The sequence below is a fragment of the Sceloporus undulatus genome, chromosome 8 (assembly GCF_019175285.1).
Source record: "Sceloporus undulatus isolate JIND9_A2432 ecotype Alabama chromosome 8, SceUnd_v1.1, whole genome shotgun sequence".
Taxonomy (NCBI): Eukaryota; Metazoa; Chordata; class Lepidosauria; order Squamata; family Phrynosomatidae; genus Sceloporus; species Sceloporus undulatus.
Genome location: NC_056529.1, coordinates 25,778,329 through 25,805,901, shown reverse-complemented (window position 1 = coordinate 25,805,901; position 27,573 = coordinate 25,778,329). Strand labels below are relative to the sequence as shown.

Genomic DNA, 27,573 nt, shown 5'->3' with positions numbered 1-27,573 from the left:
CCAAACCTGACCGTTAGGTGTCGCCGCAGCAACACAAAAAGCTCAGCATAATAATAATAGAATAGGCGCCTCCGACTTTCCGAAGCGGAAAGTAGCTGAAGTTCCCTCTCCCAGAATGTTGGTGGCGCCCAAGAGTCACACACAGCGCACATAAACAGAAACCATGGAGTTGAGTATTTTTACTCCGGGTGAAAAGGTAAACACAAGGAGGGCAACTTCCGGTTCCGCTTTTTTTTCACGGTGGGAAGAAACCGGCGAGGGGTCGGGCTGAGAGCTGGGATACCGAAGCGGAGGGAAGCGCGGAGAGGAGCTTCGGAAAGACTCGGTTCCCGTTCAACTCGGCGCCCCGCCCACTCATCCGGGAGCCACGCCCCCTCCCGGCAGGATGAACCGCCCGAAGGCCGCGGCCGCGCGCCGTCCTAGCGCCGCCGCCAAACCCTCCGGTGAGCGAGTGCGCATGCGCGAGTTTCCACTAGCTGTCATTTAGCAACAGCAAGCCCCCAATGGCTGCTATTTCTGCACTGTAGGAATAACGCAGTTTGACACTGCTTTTTCCGCCATCATCACTGGGACCTACTAAAACAAATGACGGTACTTGCCCATAGAGAAACCGAATCACTGGGGAACACTTGCCCATAGGGAATCATTGGAAAATGCTTGCCCATAGCAAGTATTCCCCAATGATTTCCTATGGGCAAGTATTCTGCAATGATTCTCTATGGGCAAGCAATCCCCAATGTTTCCCTATGGGCAATTATGGTTTCCCTATGGGCAAGCAATCCCCAATGTTTCCCTATGGGCTAGCGTTCCCCAATGTTTCCCTATGGGCAAGTATGGTTTCCCTATGGCCAAGTATTCCCCAATGTATCCCTATGGGCAAGTCTGGTTTCCCTATGCTTTTTTATTCCCATTTACTGATACTCACTTTGCTTCTCCTCCCAGGTCACCCGCCTCCAGGAGATTTCATCGCCTTGGGTTCGAAAGGCCAGGCCAATGAATCCAAAACGACGGCCGCATTGCTGAAGCCGGCCTCGGCGGGTTTGCCTTCTGAAAGGAAGCGGGATGCCTCTGCTCCTCTGTCGGGAGCTTCTGGGCTCACAGGGCTTTCCAAGCGCCCCAAACTCGCCGCAACGCCCCCCCTGAGTGCTTTGGGACGGCTGGCCGAGGCTGCCGTGGCCGAGAAGAGGGCCATCTCTCCTTCCATCAAGGAACCCTCGGTGATTCCCATTGAAGGTAAAGAGCGAGGAGGACTTACCCGTACATGCTCAACTAGAAGTCGAGGGCAGGTTTTGGGGCCAAAACTATGTATTTTGATATTAGGAGTAGAAATATTGGTCTTTCGTCTACCCACCCTGTCAGAGGTGGGTAGGAGTAGATCAGATCTGTTGGCAGGACTTTAGTGATCCAAAGCCTAGAATCGCCCAGCCAGTGAAGAATTCTGGGAACACCAGCTCCCCAAAGTAGCCCTTCCAAGCTCTAGTTCAAAGCACAACTTTTTACTGGTTAGGAGCACCGACTGACCTGCTTTGCCTCTGCTCACAGTGGCTGCAACCATCCTGGTGGATGAAATTGAGTCTGCGGAAGCTGAAGGCAACGACGACCGCATCGAAGGGGTGTTGTGTGGAGCCGTGAAGCAGCTGAAAATGAATAGAGCCAAGCCAGACACCACCCTGTACTTGAGCCTGATGTACCTGGCAAAAATGAAGCCAAACATATTTGCCACGGAAGGAGTGATTGAGGTGAGAATAGAGCTCACACAGCAGCAAGGCCCAGGTTCAATTGCTGGCGTTACCATTGAAAGTAGGAGTATTGTAAGAAGCAGAAAGGATCGGTTTCCATTTTGGAGACAGTGTCAGTCTGCTATCAGTTAAAGCAGAGAGTATTGAGCTAAATGGATACATAGTCCGGCCTCATATAGAGAAACTTCCCTTATGTTGCTAAGATTCCTGAAAGTGCTTAGTGTTGAATCCAAAAAACTTTCTTTTTGGCTGCCAACCCCAAAAGTTCCAAAATTCGTATGAATTGGTTCTGGTTCTTAGCTTTTTGCCAGCGCTGGCTTTGATAGACAGGTTTCAGATTTCTCTGCTTGCTCTCCCATCCCTGGTGTCTTTGATTCTGCAGGCGCTCTGCAGTCTTCTCCGTCGAGACGCCTCTATCAACTTTAAAGCCAAAGGGAATAGTCTCGTCTCTGTCTTGGCTTGTAACCTTCTGATGGCAGCATACGAGGAAGATGAGAACTGGCCTGAGATTTTTGTCAAGGTATGTTGACTTGGGGAAGTAACAGACATGATGAATGACGTCAAGCCAAAGAGGTGTACACTCTAAAAGGCACAACATAAGAGGGAAAAAGAGCAAGGAGAGATGAGGAAAGCAAACAGTCTTTTTAGAGTTACACAGTTCCGCATCTTGTGTGGAAACAGTCCAGGAGTGAGAGGTGCCCAATGGAGCTCTTTGCCTTGTTTGCCTTTTGCTCCCTGGCAGGTGTACATAGAAGATTCTCTAGGAGAACGGATTTGGGTGGACAGCCCACATTGCAAGACCTTTGTGGAAAACATTCAGACAGCATTCAGCACCAAGATGCCCCCCAAAAGTATTCTGTTACATGGGGAGGTTGGACGTGGCGGAGGAGACCTCAGTGCTGGTAAGGTGGTTCCTCCATGAGGTTGATGAAGGCAGAGTAGTTTTTAGCATGGCAGGGGAGGGCAGGCATGCAGGCAGTCTATCGTGACTTTTCACATTTGGAGTAACAGTGATTTTGAACACCTTGTAAGATGGCTGCTCTGAGCAGCCCAGGAAATGGAAACAAAACCAGGAGGCATAATTTTATTGTAATGATTTTTAAAAATATTATATTTGATGTTTTATTTGTCTTTTAACAAATGGGTGGATGGCGTTTAAATAAATATACCAATGTATTGATAAGTTGGAATGCGTCCAGAGGAGGATGACTGATAAGATCAAAGGTCTGGAAACCAAGCCTTATGAAACAAAGACTTAGGGAACTGGGTTATTGAGCTTGGTGCACAGAGGACTTAGAAGTGACATGATAACCAGCTTTAAATATCTGAGAGGTTGTCATATAGAAGATGGAGCCATGGTTTATTTTGCTGTCTGAACTCAGCCAGTAGTTTTGTGTCTTCAGTGTGTATTCTTACCCTGTATTCAGGGAACAGCCCACATCCCTCTGTGCCAGACGAGGAAGACAGCCAGAGCGAGTTGTTGATCGCTGAGGACAAGATGAGCCCTGAGCAGGAGGGACAGTTGATGCCCAGGTACAAAGGCCCTTTCTATCATTATTTGCGGGTGGACACTTACTTGTCTGGCACACTGTCACAACAGTGAGGTTCACTGCCTATCAGATTGGTCCAATTTTACAATGCAACATGAGCAAGGAGGGGGGGGAACAAAGCTTTATTTCTGCAGCAGAAATGGGTTCTCGCTCTCAAAGGACAAATTTTGAAGTGAGACAAAGTTTAGAGACCACCTTATATACCCGTTTTACAGGTTGCCTCTCACGTTATTATTCAGGAGGACATTAACAGCTAGTTCAAAGCACATCCTCTATGTCTGCATTCTATAAACACTCCCAAGCTGTTCCAGACATGGCTCTTTGTTCAACATGCAGATAATACATAACAGTTGTACTGTGTGAAAATTTAATCAACCGGGACTTCAGGTTTAAAAGAGTGTCCCTTTAAACAAGGAATGCAATTTATCATTGTAAATTAATGTATGTGTTAAATCCCACCTTAAAGTAAGCAGTATGCACTTACAAAAATGGCACTTCTCTGCTCTAGGTATGATGACCTGGCCGAGAGCGTGGAGGAGTATGTCCTGGACATGCTGCGGGACCAGCTCAACAGGCGCCAGCCAATGGACAATGTTTCTCGCAATCTCCTGCGTCTCCTGACCGCCACGTGTGGCTACAAGGAGATCCGCCAAATGGCAGTGCAAAGGCTTGAGATGTGGCTGCAGAACCCCAAGGTAAGGACAGAATGACTCCTCTTGAACTTAAGGATAGGATGGATTCCACTCTCATCCAAATCCAGGACTGAAACTAGATGGGTCAGACAGGATCCCAGGAAAAATCCAGAACTTGCTGCCTTCTGATAGATTCCAAGTCTACTCAGGAACAGCACAGAGTGCAAATCCCTTTCCTGAGCCTCATATCCATTATGAGCTCCTGATGAAACCAAGTGCTTCCTTGCTGTTTTAAAGTCACACTGAAAGTTCTCTGATCCATTATCATTCCCATCAAAAGTTAGTTCTTCAAGCTTTAGGGGCTTACCTATAGCTTCTGTAGCAATGTATGCAGGGCCTCCCAAGTTTGACCCTGGCATTTCCATCTCAAAAAAAATCAGGTAGCTGGTGATGGGGAAGATTTCAGTGTCCCCTAGAAAACTCTGTGATAGCTTTGCTGTAAGTCAAGTAAGTTACTTGAAGGCATACAACAACAAAAGAACATAGAGAACAGCCATCAGTCAATGGAGCTGGCTTCAAACTAGATAGTCTGTAGTGCACTTATTTAGAGTATTTCTGTATCATGTCTCAGCACACCAAGGCATGTCTTTCCACAGGCAGGGTGTTGCTACAGAGAAAGCCCTCCCAATCTGTACACCCAACCTAAGTTTTTTGGGGTGTTGGGATCACAACAGGGACTCTGTTGAGGATCTTGGCAGGTTCATGAGTTAGATTAATAGTCTGTTCAGTACTAAAGCAACGTCCTCTGTTTGCTTTGTCAAGAACATCATTTGTGATTGTAGTCTTCCCTCGCCCCTTCAAACGCTTTCTATCCTCAGCTCACCCGTCCGGCTCAGGACCTCCTTATGTCAGTCTGCATGAACTGCAACACCCACAGCTCTGAGGATGTGGAAGTGGTCTCCAACCTGATTAAAATCCGCTTGAAGCCCAAAGTCCTTCTCAACCATTACATGTTGTGTGTCAGGTAAGTGAGCAGAAACTTGCCTGACTCTCTGAATAAGGACAGAGGCAGACAGGTTTGGCTTGTAAAAGAGACAGAGCAGAAGAAAGGAGCCACCTCTTATGGGTCTGAGGTTAGGAAAAAGCTAAATATGTCTTTTTTGGACCAGACAAGCAAGAGACGTCTAGAGCTAATGCAGGTTATGATCCCAGATTTCTAACTCTTCCAGGGAACTACTGAATGCCCACCGGGACAACTTGGGTACAGTGGTCAAATCGGTGATCTTCAATGAACTTTCAAATGCTAGAAACCCCAACAACATGCAGATTCTCTACACAGTCCTCCAGCATAGCCCAGAGCTTGCTCCCAAGGTGAGTCCATGATTGCATCTGTGGACCAGCAAGGGAAGCCAGAAAGACAAGGTTCTGCCACTGAAAATACTTCACTGGCGCAATCTTGTGTGTGATCTTGGGGACCCATGCTTGCTTGAAACCTGCAGTGTTCTCTCCCCAGATTTGTTACTCCTAGAATCATGACCCACCTCTTTGCTTTAAGGTGTTGTAGAGCTTCCTCTCTTGTTCTTTTCCTCTCCACTCCCCAGTTCCTGGCAATGGTGTTCCAGGATCTGCTGACCAACAAAGACGACTACCTACGGGCGTCACGGGCCTTGCTGCGGGAGATCATCAAGCAGACCAAACATGAGATCAACTTCCAGGCCTTCTGTCTCGGCCTCATGCAGGAACGGAAGGAGTCCCAGTATGTTGAGATGGAGTTCAAGGTGAGGAGATGTCTTGGTTTCTAACAGACCTTGCAGAAGTTAGCTTTTTGGGACTCCAGCTCCCAGAATCCACCTGTCAGTTGGGTTGCTGGGGTGGATACTGGAATCTGTAGTTCAAAAGGTTTACTTTTCCAAACTCTGATTTCTACCTCTTACTTTGGACTGCTGGTAGGGAATATTTAGTTAAAATATCTTGCAAAGGCCTGGGTTGTTTCTTTTTGTTTGGTGTTGCTGTTGGAGAACAGGGTTCAAATTTGTGCTCAGCCACAGAAGCCATTGGGTGAACTTGGGTAAATTGTACTCTCTCAACCTCAGAGGAGGGCAAAGGCAAACTCCCTCTGAAAAATCTTGCTAAGAAAAACCTGTGCTACATAGGTTCACCTTAGGGTTGCCATGAGTTAGAAATGACTTGAAGGCACACAGCAACAACTGTGCAAATGCTTTTTGTCTGTCCAAGTCTTGCCTCATTCAAAACAAAAATGTTCACAGTTTTGCCACAGTCTTCACTAAAGACTTGAAGCCATCTTCTTTTATGCCTTTCTTAGACTTACACTGCCTTCCCAGCTAATGTTAATCTACAAACAGTTTAATATTAATTTCCTGTTTCTCAATATTTATTGAATATTGTTATTTCAGAGACTCTGCTAGGACACCAGTGAATGTATTACCTTCTTATTCCTCTAGGACCGGTTTGTCATCCATATAACAGACCTGCTGGCTGTCTCCATGATGCTCAGCATCACTGTCCAGGTGAAGGAAGCAGGGATTGCGTGGGACAAAGGAGAGAAAAAGAGTAAGCATTTGTGAATTCTGGGTTTCCACTGAAAATAAGTCAAGGAAGAGGGGGAAGCGTTCCACTGTATTAATTAAATTTTGCTTTTATCATAATTAATCCAAAGAAATCCTGTTTGATGAATTTGCACTGCTGGTAGTTTGTCCTTTTAATTATGACTCTTCTTCTTTTGCTCAGATCTGGAAGTACTGCGGGCCTTCCAGAACCAGATTGCTGCAATTCAACGGGATGCTGTCTGGTGGCTGCACACTGTGGTTCCCTCTATCACTAAACTGGCTCCCAAGGACTATGTCCATTGGTAGGAAATGGAGGGGTTGGTAAAGGGGTGGGAATTTGGAGATGCCACTCTCCCTCAACCATGGGGGTGGTTTGTAGGTCAGCCTGAGCCCATGCCCTTTGAATGTTGAAGCTTCTGGGTTCAGTCCCCAGTAATTCTAGGTAGGGCTGAGGAATCTTTACTCTGCCTGAAATCCTAGTCAGCCACTGGCAACAACAGTGAAAATGTAGAGGGCACATTAAGACCTTGGAGAGCTGCTCCCTCTCCCCATGGAGCTGCTCCCACAAAATTAAATATTTTCCCATTTTTTACTTTTGTTTTAGTGTTTTTGGTATCTTGAGCAGTCCATGCAGCCACTGGAGAAAATTGTCCCTCCAAACCCTGTGTACTTACCTCTGTGTGCTCCAGGCTCTGTGTGTATGTGATGCTGAGCTTTTCAAAGCTAAGGCCTTTGTGACTGGTGGCTCAGTTTATCTCCCACAGTACCTTCTGAGATTTCACATTCTTTCTCTTTTTGACAACAGCCTCCACAAAGTGCTCTTCACGGAGCAGCCGGAGACCTACTACAAATGGGACAACTGGCCACCCGAGAGCGACCGCAAGTAAGCCCAAACCCAACTTGGACCCAGAGCCCTTTTGTCACAAAGAGAAAATCTTTAGCAGTCGGAAAGTTACCAGCCGGATTGCTAACTTGTTCATTCTCATGCGGCTTCTATTGAAAGCTTTTACAGCCTTCACCATCCCCACTGTTGTAACTCCTTCTTTCCCTGTTCTCCTCTTCTTCCCCAGCTTCTTCCTTCGCCTATGCTCTGAAGTGCCCATCCTCGAAGACACACTCATGCGCATCCTTGTGATCGGCCTGTCCCGTGATCTCCCTCTTGGCCCTGCCGATGCCATGGAGCTGGCTGACCATTTGGTGAAACGGGCGGCAGCTGTGCAGGCAGACGGTAAGCTTTGGAGTAGAAGGGGAAGTTGGCAACAGTGGTTTCATTCAGCTCATTCACACTGGTTTGTTTGGTTGTTAAACAGCTGCTATCTCCAGCATTCTCTTTCCTCTCCTCATGGCCACCCAACTGTAGTTTTGTGGCTGGACCAGATTTAGTGTTCCATAGGGGGCAGATGAAGTCTCCTCTTGTGGAGCTAAGGAGCCTTGCTTGAATTGCACTGTTTTCAAAAATGAATATTAGATACATTAAGATTTCTTCTGTTTTCCTTTAGACCTGGAAGTCTTGAGAGTGGAGAGGATTCAGCTGATTGATGCTGTCTTGAACCTGTGCACTTACCACCATCCGGAGAATATCCAGCTGCCTCCGGGGTAAGGTTTTCATGCCTGCAACTCTTGGCTGGAGAGAATGACAACTTTCATTTTTAATACAGAATGCTCAGAAATACAGATATCCTGTGTCTTTCTTTTAAAGGGAGGCGTATATACAGAGTTGCAAAGTTCAGCCTGTAATTTGGTTGGAGAAATGGTTGCTGTATCTGTTGGTATGTGATCTTCTGTTTGCTTTGAAGGTACCAGCCTCCAAACCTGGCCATCTCTACACTTTACTGGAAAGCTTGGCCCCTGTTGCTTGTAGTTGCTGCATTCAATCCTGAGAACATCGGTGAGTGTCACAACAGGGTGCTTTTCTGTCTGCTGGTGGGAGCTGCTGAAAGTTCAATGCTGGACACCTTGGTGCAAAGTGAACTCGGTATCTCTGTTTTGAGGGGACTAGACTCACTTTCCAGCATTAGGCACACTTTGGGATATTTGTAAGAACAGCCTGTCTGTGTTGTTGCCCCAAATGGTGCATTAAGAAGTGGACTGTTGTGTTGCAACTCCCATCACTGATGACAGATGAAGATTGAAGTGCAACATGTCTTGAGAGCACCAGATTCGGGAAGGTTGTTCTAACTTCCAGGGGAGAAACAGAGCTCCTTGTAGGCCCTCTTGTACAAACTGCTGACACTTGTGCTCAATGTCTTCTCATTTTTTCCTGTCATCCCCCCCCCCACCCCCCAATTGTGTCTTAGGTCTTACTGCCTGGGAGGAATACCCCACACTCAAGATGCTCATGGAAATGGTCATGACCAAGTGAGTATTCCAGTCATTCCCAGCCAAAGGAAGAGGGGCCTCTTCTACAGATGTAGAGGACAGCCGATGGATAGTATCATTTCAGGCTGTAGGGTGCACCTGTGTTCTTTGGGGCTGCATCTACACCGCAGAATTAATGCAGTTCAATACTGCTTTAACTGCTGTGGCTCAATAGAATAGCTCTATAGTTTTGTGAGATATTTAACCTTTTTGGTCAGGGAGCTATGGTGCCATAACTATAATCCCAGGATTCCATACGGTGGAGCCATGGCAATTAAAGTTGGATCAAACTCCATTTGTTCTTCAGAATTAATAAATTCTGCAACAGCCTGGGTAACAGTCCCTTTAGTACCTTTGATTTCCATAGGACTGCTCCTAAGATGAGAAATGTATGGCCCTCCAGATTTTATTGAACTGGTTCCAAGTCTGTTTCCCATGTTTTTCAAGGAGCTGCTTTGTCTCAGAATCTCTCTAGTGGGAAATGGAGTTTGAACATTTAAAGCCCCCTTTCCCCCTTTTCTTCTCAGCAATTACTCCTACCCTCCCTGCACATTGACAGACGAAGAGACCCGCACGGAAATGATCAACCGTGAACTCCAGATCTCGCAGCGGGAGAAGCAAGAAATCCTGGCTTTTGAAGGCCACCTGGCAGCTGCATCCACCAAGCAGACCATCACAGAGAGCAGCAGCCTCTTGCTGTCTCAGCTCACCAGCCTGGAGCCCCAGTGAGTGGCTTCTCTCATTGTAGAATAGAGTAACCCAAATTCTGACAATTTGAGGCTAGGGAAATAAGACCAGAATTTTCAAAATGGGCGTGATAGAAATTGCAGGGTGGATGCTGGTCCTTTAAACTCAAGTCTCACCAGAAGGGGATAGTTAGCTATTTTAATTGCTTTGTAATGTTATTCTGATTCAAAGAGAAACAAAGCTGCTTCTTTTCCTTTTCCAGGGGCCCTCCCCGGAGGCCACCTCAGCCAGTCCTGGATCAAGTGAAAAGCCTCAACCAGTCGCTCCGCTTAGGTCACCTCTTGTGTCGCAGCAGACACCCCGACTTTCTACTCAACATCATCCAGAGACAGGTGGGCACTTCAAAGAAATGGAAGGTGCTACGGAGATGGGTATGGGAAATTTAAGAAGGCCAGGCAGTTGTGTTGCTGTGCTTAATGACATCGAATAAGGTTCACTTTAAAAAAATGTGAGATTGCCAAAGGGTCCAGAGATGATTTAAATTTTACACACTGAAAGAACTTTGGAAATAAAAGTTATGAAATCTGATAGAGGCAAATAAGGCAGTATGAGTCCCAGTGGAGATTGAAAAAGGTTGGAGATGGTACGTAGCTTTCCCTAACCAGTTCTCCTGTCATTATCTTCCTTAGGCTTCTTCCCAGTCAATGCCATGGCTGGCAGATCTGGTTCAGTCTAGTGAAGGCTCCTTGGATGTCCTTCCAGTGCAGTGTCTCTGTGAATTCCTTCTGCATGATGCCGCTGATGAATCTGCTTCTGGTGAGGAAGAAGAAGAGGGAGAGAGTAAAGAGCAGCGGGCTAAGAAGCGGCAGGTTGGTGTTCTTGGGTGTCCATTTACCCCTACCTGACCCCCACAAGCACCCCAGAATCCCATACAAACTCCAAAATATCTGTTTGCTTCTACAGTCCCTCTCAAAATGGCGACTGAAGGTGGCACAACATCACCTAGTCATCATTTTGAGAGGTACTGCAGAAGGAAACTGAAACCAGATATCTTGGCTTGCTGGAAGGCAGGGAAGAATTGAACCCTGTACAGTTGTTCACTGCTCTGCTAGAAGGACCAACAGGGTCTTGTCTCCACAGAGGCAGCAGAAGCAAAGGCAGTTGCTGGGACGCCTCCAGGATCTCCTCTTGGGACCCAAGGCTGATGAACAGACCACGTGCGAAGTGCTCGACTATTTCCTGAGGCGTCTTAGTTCCTCACAAGTGGCCTCCCGGGTGCTGGCCATGAAGGTAAGTAAGAAAGGGACCACAAAGACTGGACAGTGAACTTTCTGGAGAGCAAGGCCTATTTTAGAGGAAGATGTATTTTTCTTTATTTTGCTGCATCTGCTGTACTCACTTTGAGAAGGTGCACGGACCAGGAGCAGGTCCATATGAAACCTCAATTAAAAGCTTGGGGTTTTTCCCCCTCCTTTTTTGAAGAGCAGATATTTTAGGGGCGATGCTCAACATCCTCAGTTGTTGTTGCATTTTCTCCCCACAGGGGCTGTCCTTGGTGCTTTCGGAAGGGGGAATCCGTGACAGAGAGGAGAAGGAGCCTCCTATGGAGGAAGACTCCGGCGACTCGGAGCTCCTGCAGGGCTACCAGTGGCTTCTGCGGGACCTCCCCAAGCTGCCCTTGTTTGACAGCGTCAGGACCACCACAGCTGTTGCTTTGCAGCAGGTAAGGAATAACCCCCTGTCCTCCAAATTTGGGCTGACAGAGATGATGCAACATAAGAGTCATCTAGCCTAACCCCTTGCCAGGCTAAAATACACAACTTAGATGCTTTCTGACATGGCTTGCTACTTAGCCTCCTGCTCTCGTATTTCAGGCCATCCACATGGAGACTGACCCACAAACCATCAGTGCTTATCTGGTGTACCTTTCCCAGCATGCGCCGATGGAGGATCAAGGGCAACACAACGACCTGGCTCTGGTGAGAAAGACAGCACATCAGGCATTGGCGGATGTTCCTCTGGGAGTGGGGGTGTCTTTCTGCTTTTCTCACAATCCTTCTCTGCTTCATCTTCCAGTTTTCTGTACTGAAATAAATCCACTCTTCCTCCCTGGAGGTTTTAAATCCAGAGGGATGTCTGTTAAGGTGGTGTGTTCTTCTGTCCTATAATCTGTCTTTCTAAAGATGAGAGATTTCCTACCTGGGGTTAGGGAAACCAGACAAAGCGTTTTAGAATGCTCTGCTTATTATAAATCCAGTCCTGAAGCGTAAAGGCATTACATTAAACGGACATGCGACAAGCGGAGTTTTGAGATCGGTCACATCCATTTATTCCTGCAGCTCTTTTTCTTACAGCAACTAATACGTCTGTGGGAGAGAATGTTGCTGTTTATTTATTGAAAGGCTGTTTATGCATTTATTTTTACATAGAGTATTTCATTTAGGATAAGGCTAGCCTCTGTTTCTGGCCCCAAAGTCTTGAGGCTCAGTGAAAGACTGTGCCTATTTATTGCGTTTCCTTTTCCCCCACTGTCATAGCTAATACTGATTTACAAATGGGAGCTGCAATAAAATTGCAGAAATAAAGCAATTTGGCACCACTTTTAACATTCATGGCTCCATATTATGGAATTCTGAGATTTGTAGTTTGTTGTGTTACCAGAGCTCTCTGAAAGGGAAGACTAAGTATCTCCCAGAACTACAAATCTCAGAATTCCATAGCATTGAGCCATGGCAATTAAACCAATATGAAACTGTTTTATTTCTGCCATCTGGCAGCAACCCTAGCCTCTGACAGTAGCCCAGCCTTGTGCTACAATATGTGATTTTAATTTTATGGTTCCTTTTTCTTCCTCTGTTCCATGTTGCTATCCCCAGAGGTATAAGGGTTAGTCAGTGTGGTATAAGGTTTGGAGTGTAGAATTGGGACATGGCAGATCCAAGTTCTAGTCCATTTCTAAGCCTGGCCTTCCTCACCTTCTTGTTTTGAGGATAAAGAGGAGAGGAGCAGAGTCACACAGACCTCTTCAAAAAGTCTTTCCCCATATTGTTCCTACTCCCTGTGTCATTCATGCAGGTATAACTAGCGTCTTCTTTCTCTCTCCACAGGATGTGGCTCGGCTGATCGTGGAACGCTCCACCATCATGTCCCACCTCTTCTCAAAGCTCTCCTACTGTTCGGAGTCAGATGCTGTGCTGGTGGCACTACTTTCCATCTTCTCGCGCTACATCAGGCGCATGCGCCAAAGCAAAGAAGGCGAGGAGGTCTACAGCTGGGTGGGAACTGCCTCTTCTTTGCCTCCCAGTATAGTTGCCCCCCTCTCCATTCACTGGTTTCCTTTTCGGATCTGATTATTCGTAAATTTGATTAATATGTTCTTCCTAGGATTCTCTGGGTCCTTAAGCATGACTTTGTGGTCAACTCTTCCATTTGTTGCTTATTCCATTTTTTCCTCCCCTGTCCCTAGTCGGAGTCTCAAGATCAGGTTTTCCTCCGCTGGATAACTGGTGAAACGGCCACAATCCACATACTAGTAGTCCACGCCATGGTGATTCTGCTGACGCTTGGTCCACCTCAGGGTAAGCAGTGTTCTGCTTTTCTAATGAGCCATCAAGGCAATCGTTTTGCACAGAGCTTGGAAGCTTTACAAGTTTTTGACTATGAGTCTCAGAATCCTCCAGCCAATAGGGCCAGTGATCCCAGGATTTTGGGTCTTGTGCTCAAGAGCCGACATGACACAAAAGGAAAAGGGGATGGAAGCTGGGAGGGAATTAAGTCCAGAAGACACTGCATCCCAGTAGCCTCCCAGTATTTCCCAGGGCAGCGGCAGCTGAGATGGAAGAAGGGCCTTTCATCTATAAGTTCATATAAATCCCACTTTCCTTGCCTCACATGGGCAATGGTGCTGGTTAAGGACAATGGGAGATGTTGTCCAAAACATCTTGAGGACACTAGGTTGAAGGCAATTTTGAATGCTGCAAATACATACAAGGCAACAGCTTAGTTTTTCCAAATGTTCTTTTAAAGCCGGGGATGGCGACTTTTACACATTACTGGACATCTGGTTTCCGGAAAAGAAGCCCCTTCCCACAGCTTTCTTGGTGGACACGTCAGAGGAGGCTCTGCTTCTTCCCGACTGGCTGAAGCTGCGCATGATCCGCTCGGAGGTGCCTCGGTTGGTGGATGCTGGTAAGTAGTTCAGCATAGTGCAATTCTGCATGTGGAACTACTACAGTATGCTAAGCCATATAGGATTGTGAATAGATGCCCCAGTCTATGAAGTCAGATTGACAAAGAGATGACAACTGGTCCAAGGTCATGCAGAGGAAGTCTTGTGGTGCCGTGACTTGAATCTGTGCCACCTCTTATAAGGAATATATGGAAACAAAGAGAGGGCCATTCCCTCTTGATAGTGTTAGGCTTTTGCAGTTCTGTACAAAGAAAGAATTGTTCTACCACCTGGAAGTAGGACTCCTTGGTTGTTCAAGAGGAGCGCTGTATCTATGTGGCCATCCCCTCCAGGATGGCATTTTGGTATTTTATGGGTATACCTATGAACTAGCTGGTTGTGCCTAAAACCCTATTAGTTACATTTCTTAAGGCAGAGTACATGGCTATCCTGCTTTCCACACTTCATCTTCACAACACCCCTGTGAGGTAGAGCAGGGTGAGAATGTGTGACTGGCCCAAGATCACCCAGTAAGTTTCATGACTCAGGGGGATTATGGATCTCCCAAATTCCTGGTCCAGTATCCTATCCACTGCACCATGCTGTTTCAGAAAACTTATCACAGAGGTTTGTTAATGGGGTGAAATGTACCAGAAGCCGGCTGGTTGTGACTCTGGGGGTGTTTCGTTCCAGCACTGCAGGACCTTGAGCCCCAGCAACTGCTCCTCTTTGTCCAGTCCTTCGGCATTCCCGTTTCCAGCATGAGTAAACTTCTGCAGTATCTGGATCAGGCCGTGTCACACGACCCTCAGACATTGGAGCAGAACATCATGGATAAGAGTAAGGATGCTCAACTTGGGAAGGATGCCTTCTGTCTCTAATGCTAGGCAAAACCTTGCAACCACTGAGAGGCCTCTCTCTTTTTGTGTATTTTGATTCTGGTACATCAGAGAAGCAAAGTAAGCAGACAATGTGCTGGCTGTGCCTTTGAGCTTCCTGAGTTTTTCTGAGGCTCTCTTACCCCACCCCATAAAATGCCTTGTCCTGTGACTAAAAATATATAAAGAAAACTTGCAGCACCTTTTAAGATTAACTGGGAAAAATAAATTTCTAACATAAGGCTTTGGGGGCTCCAGTTCTCTTCATCAAATGCAGCAAGTTTCAGAGATTCTGCAGGATTCCTTTATATCTTCTGGGATTCTAGAAGTTACTGTTCAGATCAAAAAGCTATGGATTCCAGGCTATGGATTCAGTATATGAATATACTTGCTGTCTCTTGCTCATATTCATGTTCTCTTTCAGATTATATGGCTCACCTTGTGGAGGTGCAGCATGAAAGAGGAGCTACTGGTGGGCAGACTTTCCATTCCCTTCTCACCACCTCCCTGCCATCTCGCAGAGGTAAGTAAACTGGACCTTCACTCAAGGGTAGCTAACATCCAACAAACAGAAGCCTACTTTTCCATGGTGGGTAAGGCAAAAGGACCCAAAATGACAGTATATTTCAGGTTGAAGTTTTTTCTGCCCTTGACTAAGGCTGAAGAAGGACGTTTCAGATTTTAGGATGGGGAAAAACTCAGAAACATAACACCAAAGCATTACATCATAGGGAAGCCCTGCGTACAGCATTAGGATCCCAGGAAAGCTAACTTTAGCCCCAGGACCTGAGACTCACCACCTTGCTCTATATGTTACCGTACAGATATTTTTCTGTGTGTGAGAAACTTTATGAGCTCCAGTGTCTTGAAACAGGCCCCATTCACATGTCACCTCTGATTTCTCAACAGACAGTGATGATGCTCCGCGAGCCAAAAGCAGCCTTGATACTCCACCGGGGCAGGGTAGGATACGAGCTTTGGCCCAGATCCGAGTTCTTGGCCCAGAGGATGACTTTCCAGGCATCCTTCTCCAGGTAAAGCATTTTTATAATCTGAGAGCAGAGTCATCATAGTTTAATGGTTTAAGTGTTGCACTAGGACTCTGGGAGGCCAGGATTTGACTCCCCACTCTTCCATGGAAAACCAATGGGTGACCTTGGGCAAGTCACACTCTCTCAGCCTCAGCAAGCTCTCTCTTAACAAATCTTGCCAAGAAAATCCTGTGATACATTTGCTTTAGGGTTTCCATAAATCAGAAATGACTTGAAGGGACTTAACAACAACAACAATTGTTATTTTTATTCCCATTTCCAGCCTTCCTGTTGGGCCTTGCCCTTTTGTCTCCATAAAACTTGCTTCTTTCCTTTTTTCTCCCCACAAATGCCAACTAACTATTATGAAGATTGTGGAAAGCCAAGTTTGACGTTTGGGAATAAGCAAATCTAATTTCTGTTCCATTGAATTCTGTGTGTATATCTCTGTGTTTGACATAGAAATTTAGTAGGTTCTTTTTGCACCAAACTGCACCTAGTCAATACGAAATGTGATTCCTTTATTTTGTATTCTCTTGACACTTTCTGGTCTTTCCTTGGACAGTTGTTTCAATTGACTCCAGATCCCCGGTGGCAAAATTCCAATCCGCGCCCCCTCGCCTTGGCTCTGCAGCAGGCGCTGGGACAGGAGCTGGCACGGATCCGCCAGGGAAACCCTCCAGTGCCAGGAACCGCTGTGAAGCTTTTGCAGGCAATGGCCGCTCTGCTGAACTCTCCCCATGGCGGGACACTGGTGATGGCGATGCACCGAAACCATGTTGTGTCTTGTCCGCTCATGCGCTTGCTGTGCCAGTATCAGGTGAGAACATTGGCAGCTGGTCATTGGGAGGAATCTGCTGTTTTCAAGGATGGCAAATAGAATCAAAGTAGAAACTTTCTGGGTCCCTGAAATGTGGATCCCAGATACTAATGGCCAGCATTAGGTCAGCAGATCCTTATGCCGACCATAAGGATATATAAAAATCAACCTGTCCTCATTTCATTAAGGATCTGTGTTGCACTTTGTGTTGCACTTTCTGGCTTGTTGACCCTCCATACATTCTGTCTGTAACCTCTGCTCCTCCCCTCTTCAGCACTGCATCCCCCAAGATGCAACATTCTCTACACTGTTCTTCAAAGTCCTCATGCAGATGTTGCAGTGGCTTGAGAATCCAGCTGTGGAGGAGGGACCTCTTCGGACTCAGCTCAAGTCCTTTGCCGTTCAATATTCTTCCAGGCATCGGATCAATGATGGTAAGAGAGGCTCTGGACACTCAAAAACAGATACAGAAATTTCAAAATTGGGCAGGGGCTTTTCGCCGGTGATAGCAGTGGTAATGAAACAATTTCTTTCCCATTTAAGCTCAGAATGTATTTATCCATATAGCTCAATATTGTTTGCTCTGACTGGCAGTAGTTTTTTGGCAAAGGATTATCTTTTCCTATCCCTGATCTGCTTGCCCTGTGCTTCCATTCTGACTGGCCTGAGGCCTTCAACTGGCCTTCTTCCCCCATGCAAAGCATATACTTAAACACAAAGTATGGCTCCTCCATGATTCATTTCCTCTCCTTCTACATGGCAGTGCGGGGTGGCTTCTTGCACCTAGCTGAAGCTCTGGCGTTCCGTCGCGACACTGATGTGATTGGCTCCACTGTATGTGCCATCGTCACCACCTTGAAGAGTGGCGAGAAATATAACGTGGAGCCTGAGCTGGTCAGCAAAGGTAGGCCTGTTTGCGCCTTGATGCTCCCCTAAAGCCAGTCTACATGCAGGAAACTTGTATAGAAGGGAGGAACCGTGAGACAAGGACATCATGAGTCAGGAATATTAAAGGACACAGCTGCATCAGCCTGTTTCAATATTAGAAGACAAAAACACTAACGCTACTTTATTTAAAACATATTTCATTCCAACAGGCATTTAGAATGGTAAGTTTTCAAGGAATCTTACAGCAGCAGATCTGAGACTCATTGAGAAGAAAAATGACTTGCATAAGCTTTCCTGGATACCAGTTCTATCTGATGACGTTAACAGAAATCCACGGAAGCTTATGCTACAAATGTATTTTTCTCAGTGCGTCGCAAAGGTGCCAGAAGATTCCTTTCTGTCTTTCTGAATGAAAGGAAATGTAGCTGCCTGGAGAATTCCAGAAGACCAGATGGAGACTATCAGTAGCAGATGGCTTCTGTATCTAGGCTGCAGTGAATCCACTGGATTTTTTCCAAGATTTTGAAAGTGCTGGACTCTGTCTTACAAATAGATTCAACACCTTGAACAGTTCCATTAATTTCAGGAATAAAATCCACATTGGATTCATCACTCCTCTGACATAGAAGCCACCTGCCACTGCTGGCTGGGAAATTCTGGCTTCTCATCATCATGCTCTTAAGAGGCTGGAGCTGTTACTTTCTTGGAAAGTTTATTTTTGTCATACCATCCAACATTTGTTGAGGGAGGTTCTGGTTTCTAGATCTCAACACAACCTGTTGCCTAACTCTTTTTGTCCCACTTGCCCCCATCCCACCCTAGTCCTCAGAGGCCTGACGGAAACGCACTCGCCGTACCTGGAGGAGCTCTTGGCAGCCCTCTTCTCAGTCACCATGGAGACTTCATCCCGCTTTCCCACTACTGGACCCATTTCTGTAGTGAGCTCCTTGCTGCTCCAGGACAAGGAAGAGCCCATTGTGAAGAAAGAAGTCGAGAGCGGCAGGTGAGCTGGGAATGGGTCTGTGGTCTCTCGGTCTCTCTCTCTCAACAGCCCAGCTGAGTGTCATTCTTACCAACTGAACTCTGGCTTTTTTTAACCTTTTAGCATTGAAACTGCCTGTCTGGGACCTCCATCCGGCCTTTTCATTGACTGGTTGGAAATGCTGGACCCTGAAGTGATCAGCAATTGCCCAGATCTCCAACAGAAGCTGCTGTTCTCCTGGAAGAAGGTCAGAATCTGATGTTATCAGTTATGACCAATAAACCTTATACTGCTGAGGTTCAGGCCAAGGCTGGTATAAATGCGTGGAGCCCAAATATCCATCCGTATTACCTGTTTCCCATTTCTCACTCTGCCCTCCATTGTAAGCTTTCCCTTTTTCTCTCCAGGATGAAAGCTCTTCCGAGTCGGGGCTGCCCTCTTTCCGCCCATACCTTTTGGCTCTCCTGACGCACCAGTCCAGCTGGACTACCCTGCACCACTGCATTAAGATCCTGCTCTGCAAGAACCGAGAGCACCGGTGAGTTTTCCCAGACATGAGCCGTACCTTACAAATTGGGTAGTAATTGCCAATTTTGAGAAAGTGCATGTGTGTGTTGTTTCACACAGTGCATGCAAGCTCTTATTCCACTTGCATTTAAATTGGCCTGTGTTCAAAGCAGGCTTGCATCAAGACATTATTTGCATGTTTCAGGGAGTGAGACAGGTAGGCATGGGAAAAGGGACTCACAATGGTGAGATCCTAATTTAGAGTCTGCTTACCTGTCACCTGCTATTTATTTATTTAAAACATTTATATGTTGTGGTTGTATGCTTTCAAGTTGTTTCCAACATATGGTGACTCTGTCATGGGGTTTTCTTGGCCAGATTTGTTCTGGCTTTGCCATTGCCTTCCTCTGTGAATGAGAAAGTGTGACCTGCCCAAGATCACCCACAATTTTTAACAAAATAAACAATGTTTGTTTATTCAAAAGATTCATACACTCCATTCTTTACCTAAAATGGTTCTCACTGTTTATAACAAGGACAAGAATTATGGAGCTCTCACATGTGCTACTGCAAAGCCCACCACACATAGTCAGCACAGCCAGCAGTGGGAATTGCAGTCCAACAACACTGAAAGTACCATACAAATCCTGTCCCTAGCTTATGCATAGCAAGGCTGTGCCTAACAATCTATACTGAAGCCATGACATCTGTAAAAATGAAAAAAGGATGGTGAGGGAGGAAAGACACCCTTTCAGCATTTTTTCCTGCCTGGTTCCAAGAAGCAAGATAGAGCGTTAGAAGGGAGTGGGGAAAGGAGTTCAGAGAATCTGATCATTGTGAGATGGAGGCAGTCTTGACAGTTATTTTTCTGTCATCAAGTGGTGAATGGAGTCCCTGGAGGAGCTGGAGGAAATCAGGAATCCCTTTCCCAAACCCTTTGGAACTGACGCTTTGGCTTTCTTTGTCTTCTGACAGATTTGACCCAACGGCCTCCTTGGATTTCCTGTGGGCCTGCATTCATATCCCTCGGATTTGGCAAGGAAGGGATCAGAGGATGCCGCAGGTAATATATTTGTCTTCCATTGTGGAATTCAAGGGGGAGGCAGGTTTAAAGGGGTGCACTTGATCTCTGGATTATTAGTTATGTCAAGGCATCTTCCAAATCCAATACAGGAGACCTAACATTGTGTCATAGAGATTAAGGGTTTTTGGATGTTGGTTAGTTCTTGCCCTTTCCCCCCGCTATCTGTAAGAGATCCAGAGGTAGTGTGTCACTAAAAACACAGGTAGATAGTCTCTCTCTTCCTACACCTATTAATATCCAGAGGAGAAGCAGGACAGTTCTTCATTCTGGTTCTGCCCAACTTTGAATCATTGCAGAAGCGTCGAGAAGAGTTTGTTCTCAGGCTGAAGGCTCCAGAACTAATCAGCTTGGTGGAACTGATCCTGGCAGAGTCAGAGACTCGGAGCAAGAATCCCGAAGAAGCCTCCTGCTCCGTCACCCAGTCCCGGCTGCCGCTCTTGCTCAGTTGCTGCCACGGAGATGTAGAGAGTATTAAAAAAGTCACTGAATACCTGACAGCCTGCATCCAGCAGCGGGGGAGCAGGTGAGAGTCTCTTACTTCGAAAGAAATTTAACCACCCCCCTCCATTTTCAGGTTCTTAGAATACCCATCTCATATCCTCCACCTTTTCTTTTCAGTTCTAGCTCAGTGGGAAAACATTGCCAAGACCTCCTCTTGCAAATGTACCTTCAGCTGCCAGAGCTCTTGATCCCAGTGCCAGAAACCCTGTTGTCCAGTGAAGGGGCCACAGCCAGCAGCACTTGCAAAGTAAGAGTTGGGAGGGAAAAGAATTGCAATAGCACTGTTTGTACACACACTCTGGGAATGTGTTGGGTCCTGCTATTCCTGATCTGTAGATCAAAGCACCTGTTGAGGGACAGGTGACTCAAAGGTACAAAAGTAGAAATTGGTATCCTGGTGCCCCTCATTCTGGCTACTACCTACTATCCTTGTGAACACACGCCTCTACCACAAAATACTTTCTTATATGAAAAAATGAGAACATAACATGCATGCTGAGTTTACTGGAGCCATAATTTCTCTATTCCTTGTTCTTTCCCCTTCCTCCTTCTACAGCAAGTACTAGAAGGATGGGTGTCCTCCAGTGTCCCTGATAAACTGGCAGACCAGAACTCTAGCCTTCTTCTCTCACATGCTTTTATGGTTTTCTCCACAGCTCGACGGCCTGGTCCACCGGTTCATCACTCTCCTCGCCGACTCCAGCGATTCGAAGAGCAGCGGGAACCGGCTGTGGGATGCCAACATGGCATGTCGGAAGTTAGCCGTGGCTCATCCCATCCTCCTGCTCAGGTTTCTGCCCAGCTTGTTTCATTTGGGGGACCTTTCAGCTTTAAGGGTGGGTGGATGGATGGATAGAGAGGGGTAATCCAGGATTCTCATAGAAAAGTAGTACATATCTTTACTCTTCTTTTCTTATACTCCTGGTATCACCACTCTGGTACTACTAGTTCTCCTGTATTTACCTGCAACAGAAGTGTCCCAAGATTTACCACTGTCCTCTCCTTCTTTCTTCATTCCCAGGCACTTACCAATGATGGCTGCCCTGCTGCACGGCCGGGTCCACCTCAACTTCCAAGAGTTCCGCCAGCAGAACCATCTCACCTTCTTCATCCACGTCTTAGGCATCCTGGAACTGCTTCAGTCACAGGTCTTCCAGAGCGAGCACCAGGGGGCACTGTGGGATTGTCTCCTCTCCTTCATTGGCTTGCTTCAGGTAAGAGACCCTTTTCAGATAGAACAAAATTGGGGGTTTAGGGAACTGGATGTCCTGGAATCTCTGGGCTTCTGTGGCTTCACCCATACATGTAGGGCATGAGAATATGGAAAGGTTGTTGTAGTTGTGTGTCTTTAAGTCATTTCCAACTTATGGCGACCCTAAGGCCATGGGGTTTTCTTGGCATGTTTTGTTGAGAAGGGTTTTTGCTATTGCCATCCACTGAAGCTGTGTGACTTGGCCAGGGTCACCCAGTGGGTTTACATGGCTGAGCTGGGATTCAAACCCAGGTCTTCAGAGTCATAGTCCAAGGCTCAAACCACTACATTATGCAGGCTCTCAAGTTATTTCTTTGGAAAACTACTTCCAAATCCTGGGAGTTGTTATCCAAAGAAGTAGCTTCGCCATCCTCTTAACCAACTCTCCTCCAATCCAGAAGCTTATTAGGGTTGATGGGCACTGAAGTCCAACACATCTGAAGGATTCTCCAACCTAGGAACCTTCAGATGTGTTGGATTACAGTACCCATCATCCCTAATAAGCTTTTGGGGTTCTGGGCGGATGAGTGCACCGTGTTTGCTTCTGAAATTCCACCTGCATTTGCATTTGCTTGATTTTAGAGCTACCGGAAATCTTCTCGCCACCTTGCCACCTTCATTTCCAAGTTTGTCCAGTTCATCCACAAGTACATCACTTCCAATGCCCAGGCAGCCGTCTCATTCTTGCAAAAGCATTCAGATCTTCTTCAGTAAGTTTGTTCTCTTTTTCTTATTCTGATCCCACATGGAGAAAAGGGGGCAAGGGACAGATCAGACTATTTAGAAGAGTATTGAACAGGAATCCGGGGAACAGATAACACATGATTCCCATGTTCAATAGCTTTATTGGCTACTGGTCCATTTCCAGGAACAATTCAAAGGTTATGACCGTTAAAGCCCTACATGGCTTTGGTCAAGGCTATCTGAAAAACTTTATCTCCCTCTATGAGGTTGCCTAACTTTTAAAATCTTCAGGTGAGTGTTTTTAATGGAGCTGTTTATTTAACAGTTGTTAAACCTTTGGATCAAATAGGTTTTAGCTGTACTTGGTTTTAATTTCTTGTAAGCTGCCTTTCCTGTACTGGGAAAAATGGGTTGTAAATTAAACAAATAAAGAAGCCTGAAATGGCTCTTCCTCTTCTCCACAGTGACCTTTCATCAGACAACAGTGACCTGGCCATGCTGAAGTCTCTCCTGGCTGGTCTGAGCTTGCCCAGCAAAAATGGCATGTCAGACAGAGGGGCCGAGGATGACAAGGAGGGTGAGTTGGGTGCTCCCCCCCCCCATAAGAACAAGAACCAATAGTTTTGCCTCTGCCCATGCCCTTTGGAAATTTGGACTGACTGTTGGATGACACGGGGCTTAAGACTAGCTTTCTCTAGTGACACCATCTATGGGATTGTGGTTTTGGAAGGGGTTTGGGGCTGCATTCTTCAAAATCCATACGCAAAATATTATTGTTGTTGTTGTTGTTGTTGTTGTTGTTGTTGTTGAAACAAATCCATATTTTTTCCCCAAAGAAGAAAGACTAACTCCTATAATCAGGATGTTCTTGGTCACCTGGAGCCAACAGGAAACGTTAGATCCACCTTTGATTTTGGATGTGTTTTGGTGCCCCCCCCCCCAAATATGCTCTGGACCAGCCTTTTCCAATTTGACATCCTTCGGATGTGTTGAACTACAATGCCCACAATCTCCTAACAAACTGAATGGGGAGAAAGGCACCTGGGTCGCTTCCAGAATTCCAGCTATGTTTGCATTTGCTATGCCACAGAAATTCCCTCGGTTGGTGTGAAAGGTCTCCACACAATATAGATTTTTTTCTGTCACTACTCAGAGACAGACAGGAAGCCACATGATACCAGACTAAATGTGATAGATGCTCAGGATGCCTCTGCTCAGCCATTTCTTGCCTCCACCTTACTCAGTAGTCACAGAATTCCTGCTGCAGTGTAGCAGCAGTATGGAGCAGGACAACAGCTTACTGCTTTGGCAAGTTACAGCCATAGTGGAGTTAGGAGCAAAGAGCTCAGATCTGCTGCTGGAGTCTCTACTTGGAGACAGACCTCCTAAGGAAAGCCTCTCTCTTTCTTTCTGGTCTTCAGATGAAACAGGAGCCGGTTCTTTGCCTCTCGTCAACATCTCCCTTTTCACTCCGCTCACCCCAGCGGAAATGTCCCCATATATGAAGAGGCTCGCCAGAGGTCAAACCGTAGAGGGTGAGTACAGATGGCTGCCATGCCACTTCTTTGGTGGGACCCCCACTACCCCCCACCAAGATCCTATGAGTGTGTTACACACACAGCAACTCAATAATGCAAGCAAAACACTATGGAGATGTTTGTTATTTTTCAGCAACAGAGTGGGCTGAGATTTCTTTAAGGATTTGTCAACGTTTTTCTTCTGTTCCTTTTTTTGAAGAGAATGGGTTCAGGGAGAAATCAAATTACTCACTCCAATCTCATTATTGTCTCCTATTCCCCAGACATCTTGGAAGTGCTGAGCGACATTGATGAGATGTCCCGGCGGAGGCCGGAAATCCTGGCATTCTTTTCCGTAAGTCGGGCAGCCTCTTTTTTGCTAGATTGCTCTTGGACTCTTAAACAGTTTTCTTTTCAAGCTCCATTGTTATTTTTCTCTCCCTTCAGACTCACCTCCAAAGGCTGATGAGTTCCCCTGAAGAAACCTGTCGGAATCTGGCCTTCAGTCTTGCTCTGCGCTCTATCCAGAATAACCCCAGGTGGGAGAGGCAGGAGAGTTGAGGTCTCTGATATGGCCTGGTATGGTTGGACTGCATCCTCCATCCTCACCATGGCTGGTTAGGGCTGATGGAAGCTGCAGTCTGACAGCAGTGGGAGGGCAGTGTATTTCCGCAGGCCTACTCTAGGCACTGAGGATTCTTGTGCTCTGGCTGAAAAATAGGAATCAACAGGAGGATTCATGTCTTGCTTTTGGGATTATGTGTGGGGTGTCCCGGAGAGGAAATGGGTTGATCTGATCCTGCTGGGCCTTTTTTACAACCTCAGCTCATTGGGATGCTTTCTGTTTTCCCTCTCGGTTTTGAAATCATCCAGCATTGCAGCCGATTTTCTCCCCACATTCATGTACTGCCTCGGCAGCCGTGACTTTGAGGTCGTTCAAACAGCCCTGAGGAACCTGCCTGAATATACCCTTCTGTGCCAAGGTAAGGAGGGAGCACTTTGCCAAAGCTAATGGAGCCACAGAGCCAGAATGGATCCAGTATTGGGTCCATGTAGCCTAACTCACTGCCAATGCAGACAACGTGATCCCTGCCATGCAGGGCTGTTGTGAGGTATTCTTCTCCCGACCTGAGGTCCTCCAGATATATTGGACCATGAGCCCAGAGGAGTTGCAGTCCAACACATCTAGAAGTCACCAGGCTGGGGAAGGGTGTTGTAAGCACTGCAGCACTTGGGTGAATAAAGGGTTTGACGTGAGAAAAGCCCTTTTAAATGCCAACTTCTGTACTGAATTGTTAATGCCCACTAGAGCAAATCAATGGAATCAATGGGCACTTTGTAAATCAAAACTCTTGTAAACTCCCATTGATTTCCTGGGTTACTTAGTTTGATTTAGGCCCAAGTCTTTTAGAACAGGGGTGGACAAAGTGTGGCCCTTGTGCTGTTTGTGGCCCCTGAAACCCCAAGCATGGCTCCAAGTTCAGCACCTGAAGCCCCAGACTAAGATTTTAAAGAAAAAAAGGCTTATTTTCAAGTGATTTTATGTGCAGTAGCCCATCCCTGTTTTAGAACATACCAGCAGCAATTAAATATTTCTTAAGAGCTTGAGTGGCATATGCATTTAATTGAATAAACAAATATAAAGGATGCAATAAGTTCTACATACAGGTAGAACTAGATGCTCTGGTCTAATACAGAAGCACTGTCTCAGATGGGATAGTGCAGCACGTGAACCTGTTGTTGGAAATATATATGACCAGCATTGCCTAAGCAGGAAATTAGGAATGGTGTAGCCCTTTGGCCGAGTGGGCGAACCATATATTAAAGAAATAATAATAAGTTGCAGGCTAAATTATTGAAAAAGCTTTGCAAGACAGTGCGACTTTTGAATTCTGTCAATAGTTCAGAGCAGCCCGTTGAATGAATGGATTTTATATAAGTGTTGATCCACCATTCATCGGTTTATTTCAGTAGATGTGCTCTAGTTGAGACCCCCGACAGGATCAGACCACTATTTCCAGCAGTTCTCCTGTGTTGTTCCTAAAGCTGCTCTTGGTGCTAAACAAGTCCCCCCCCCCCTCATTTCAAAAGGATTGTCTTTATAGCTTCTCCTTCTGCTTGACTCCCCCTACCCACTCCCTGCCACCTTCCTTAGTAAAACCAGCTTTTCTGGCTCACCGTATAGCATTTGGCTCTGAAAACAGGAGTGGCATTTGGTGTGCAAGTCCCAGAGCCCAGATGTCACTTTCCTTTCAAATACTTGAGGTCAGGTTTGGGATCCTTGGCCTCTGCATTCCTTCTAACAAATACTTGCTGAGCATAAGGCTGGCATGACAGACTTTGTGTGTCTGTGTTGTTCTGGTCAAATGTCAGTTGACAACCTTTTCTTTGATATCTGGCAAATATTGGCTGAGATTCCCATTAGGCTGAGATGATTCTGATCTGAATAGCAGGAGCAGCATGCCATTTTCTGGCCTTCCTGATCAGATTTCAGGGGCAAGCTGTGAATCAGCCTGCAGTGGCCACCTGGGTTCATTTTCCTTCAGTTTTGGAAAGGGGGAGAGCTTGCAGGTGTGCAGTCCAGAAACATCAGGTTAGTGGCTTTACAGCAAAACAAAACCAGATTCTCAAATAGGGAAGCAACAGAGTTCAGAAAGCTAGAGGTATCTGCATGACTCAGATGTCTGACCAGATAATGAACCCCTGAGAATACAAGCAGTCTTGTCCTCTGTGATGTTGTTTTCTGGTGGGAAGAAGAGAATGTGGGCGATGTTGCATTTTCCCTGGGGACCCAACTCTCCTCCATATGAGAAGCCAGCAAGCAACATTAGAAGTTTTATCTTACCCAAAGATGGCAGCAGGGGGAGAGAGAGGATTCAGGATCTCTCCAGGAAACACACAACAACTTTGCAGTGACTGTTCTGTGCCCATTTCTGGCTTAGACAAATTGTCCTAATATTATCCTTCCTCCTTCCTTTGAACAGAACATGCAGCCGTACTGTTACAGAGGGCCTTCTTGGTCGGGATGTATGGACAGGTAGACACCAGTTCCCAGATTTCGGAAGCCTTGAAGATTCTGCATATGGAAGCGATGCTCTGAACAAGGCAAAGACCCATAATGCTTGATGGGACCACAGTGACTCCAAACCTGCAAGGCAGGGTATGCGAAGATGCATATTCCTTTTGAAGAAGGGAAGCCTATGCTAGACATCTTCCCACAGAAGGAAGAGAAAGACATTTGGGGATACTGTGAGTTTATCCCACACAAGGTTGTCCAATTTAGGTGAAAAGCGAAAGGTATGACAGTCCTGTTGCTGGGCATGGAACAGGATGGCTAACAGAGAACACTTCTCATTCAGGTACGGGGTGGGGGGGGAGACATATACATTTGGCCCTCTGTATTGGCACAGGTTCAGTGCAAATAACAGAAAACACAGGATCGTAAGTCCTATTCGTGTCAATAGATGCCAACATGCGTGAGGTTGCGTCAGCCTGGCTGTGTACACACACTGCTATTGACAGTAATGGGGTGGGGCCATCTGAGGATGCTCCAATCTCCGGATGGCTAGCCTGCATATATGGAGGGCCAACTGTATTTTGGTGACTTTCGAGGAGTGTGGTTTTGCTAGAGCACCCTGGTGGGACATGGGAGGGCATGTCACCCTCTCAATAGTAATGACCTAATAATTATGTTTATTACTCTTAAAAAATTAAAATCTTTTATTTCA

General features: G+C 46.3%; 2 protein-coding genes across 3 annotated transcripts in view; both read left to right on the top strand.

The window, feature by feature from the left end:
- LOC121914363 (transmembrane protein 184A-like) overlaps positions 1–27,573 on the top strand; it is a 308,956-nt gene that overhangs the window by 55,834 nt on the left and 225,549 nt on the right. The window lies entirely within an intron of this gene.
- Positions 207–27,573, top strand: INTS1 (integrator complex subunit 1). Of its 2 annotated transcripts, none has more exons than XM_042437738.1 (47): positions 207–443; positions 943–1,233; positions 1,543–1,739; positions 2,122–2,259; positions 2,482–2,641; positions 3,167–3,272; positions 3,798–3,984; positions 4,800–4,945; positions 5,151–5,292; positions 5,523–5,699; positions 6,384–6,492; positions 6,670–6,790; positions 7,294–7,371; positions 7,559–7,716; positions 7,988–8,084; positions 8,285–8,376; positions 8,786–8,846; positions 9,374–9,571; positions 9,796–9,925; positions 10,223–10,402; positions 10,674–10,823; positions 11,077–11,256; positions 11,408–11,512; positions 12,641–12,808; positions 13,000–13,111; positions 13,560–13,721; positions 14,395–14,541; positions 15,004–15,102; positions 15,489–15,613; positions 16,176–16,430; positions 16,705–16,864; positions 17,194–17,334; positions 18,141–18,321; positions 18,424–18,547; positions 18,708–18,838; positions 19,783–19,870; positions 20,188–20,414; positions 20,510–20,639; positions 21,049–21,182; positions 21,414–21,606; positions 22,227–22,354; positions 22,793–22,905; positions 23,750–23,863; positions 24,130–24,200; positions 24,293–24,384; positions 24,719–24,828; positions 26,830–27,573. In XM_042437738.1, exons 1-47 carry the CDS (start codon positions 386–388, stop codon positions 26,943–26,945), a joined length of 6,582 nt encoding a protein of 2,193 aa, XP_042293672.1. In that variant the 5' UTR covers positions 207–385; the 3' UTR covers positions 26,946–27,573. The 2 variants fall into 2 exon arrangements, with proteins under 2 accessions (XP_042293672.1, XP_042293673.1); XM_042437739.1 differs by lacking the exon at positions 207–443 and adding an exon at positions 481–523.

Excerpts from the sequence above, each read along its gene's own strand:
- INTS1 (XM_042437738.1), top strand. The coding sequence starts at position 386 with ATGAACCGCCCGAAGGCCGCGGCCGCGCGCCGTCCTAGCGCCGCCGCC. Across the intron at positions 17,335-18,140 it reads GCCTGAGCTGGTCAGCAAAG|TCCTCAGAGGCCTGACGGAA; the intron begins GTAGGCCTGTTT and ends ATCCCACCCTAG. Across the intron at positions 18,839-19,782 it reads TGCAAGAACCGAGAGCACCG|ATTTGACCCAACGGCCTCCT; the intron begins GTGAGTTTTCCC and ends GTCTTCTGACAG.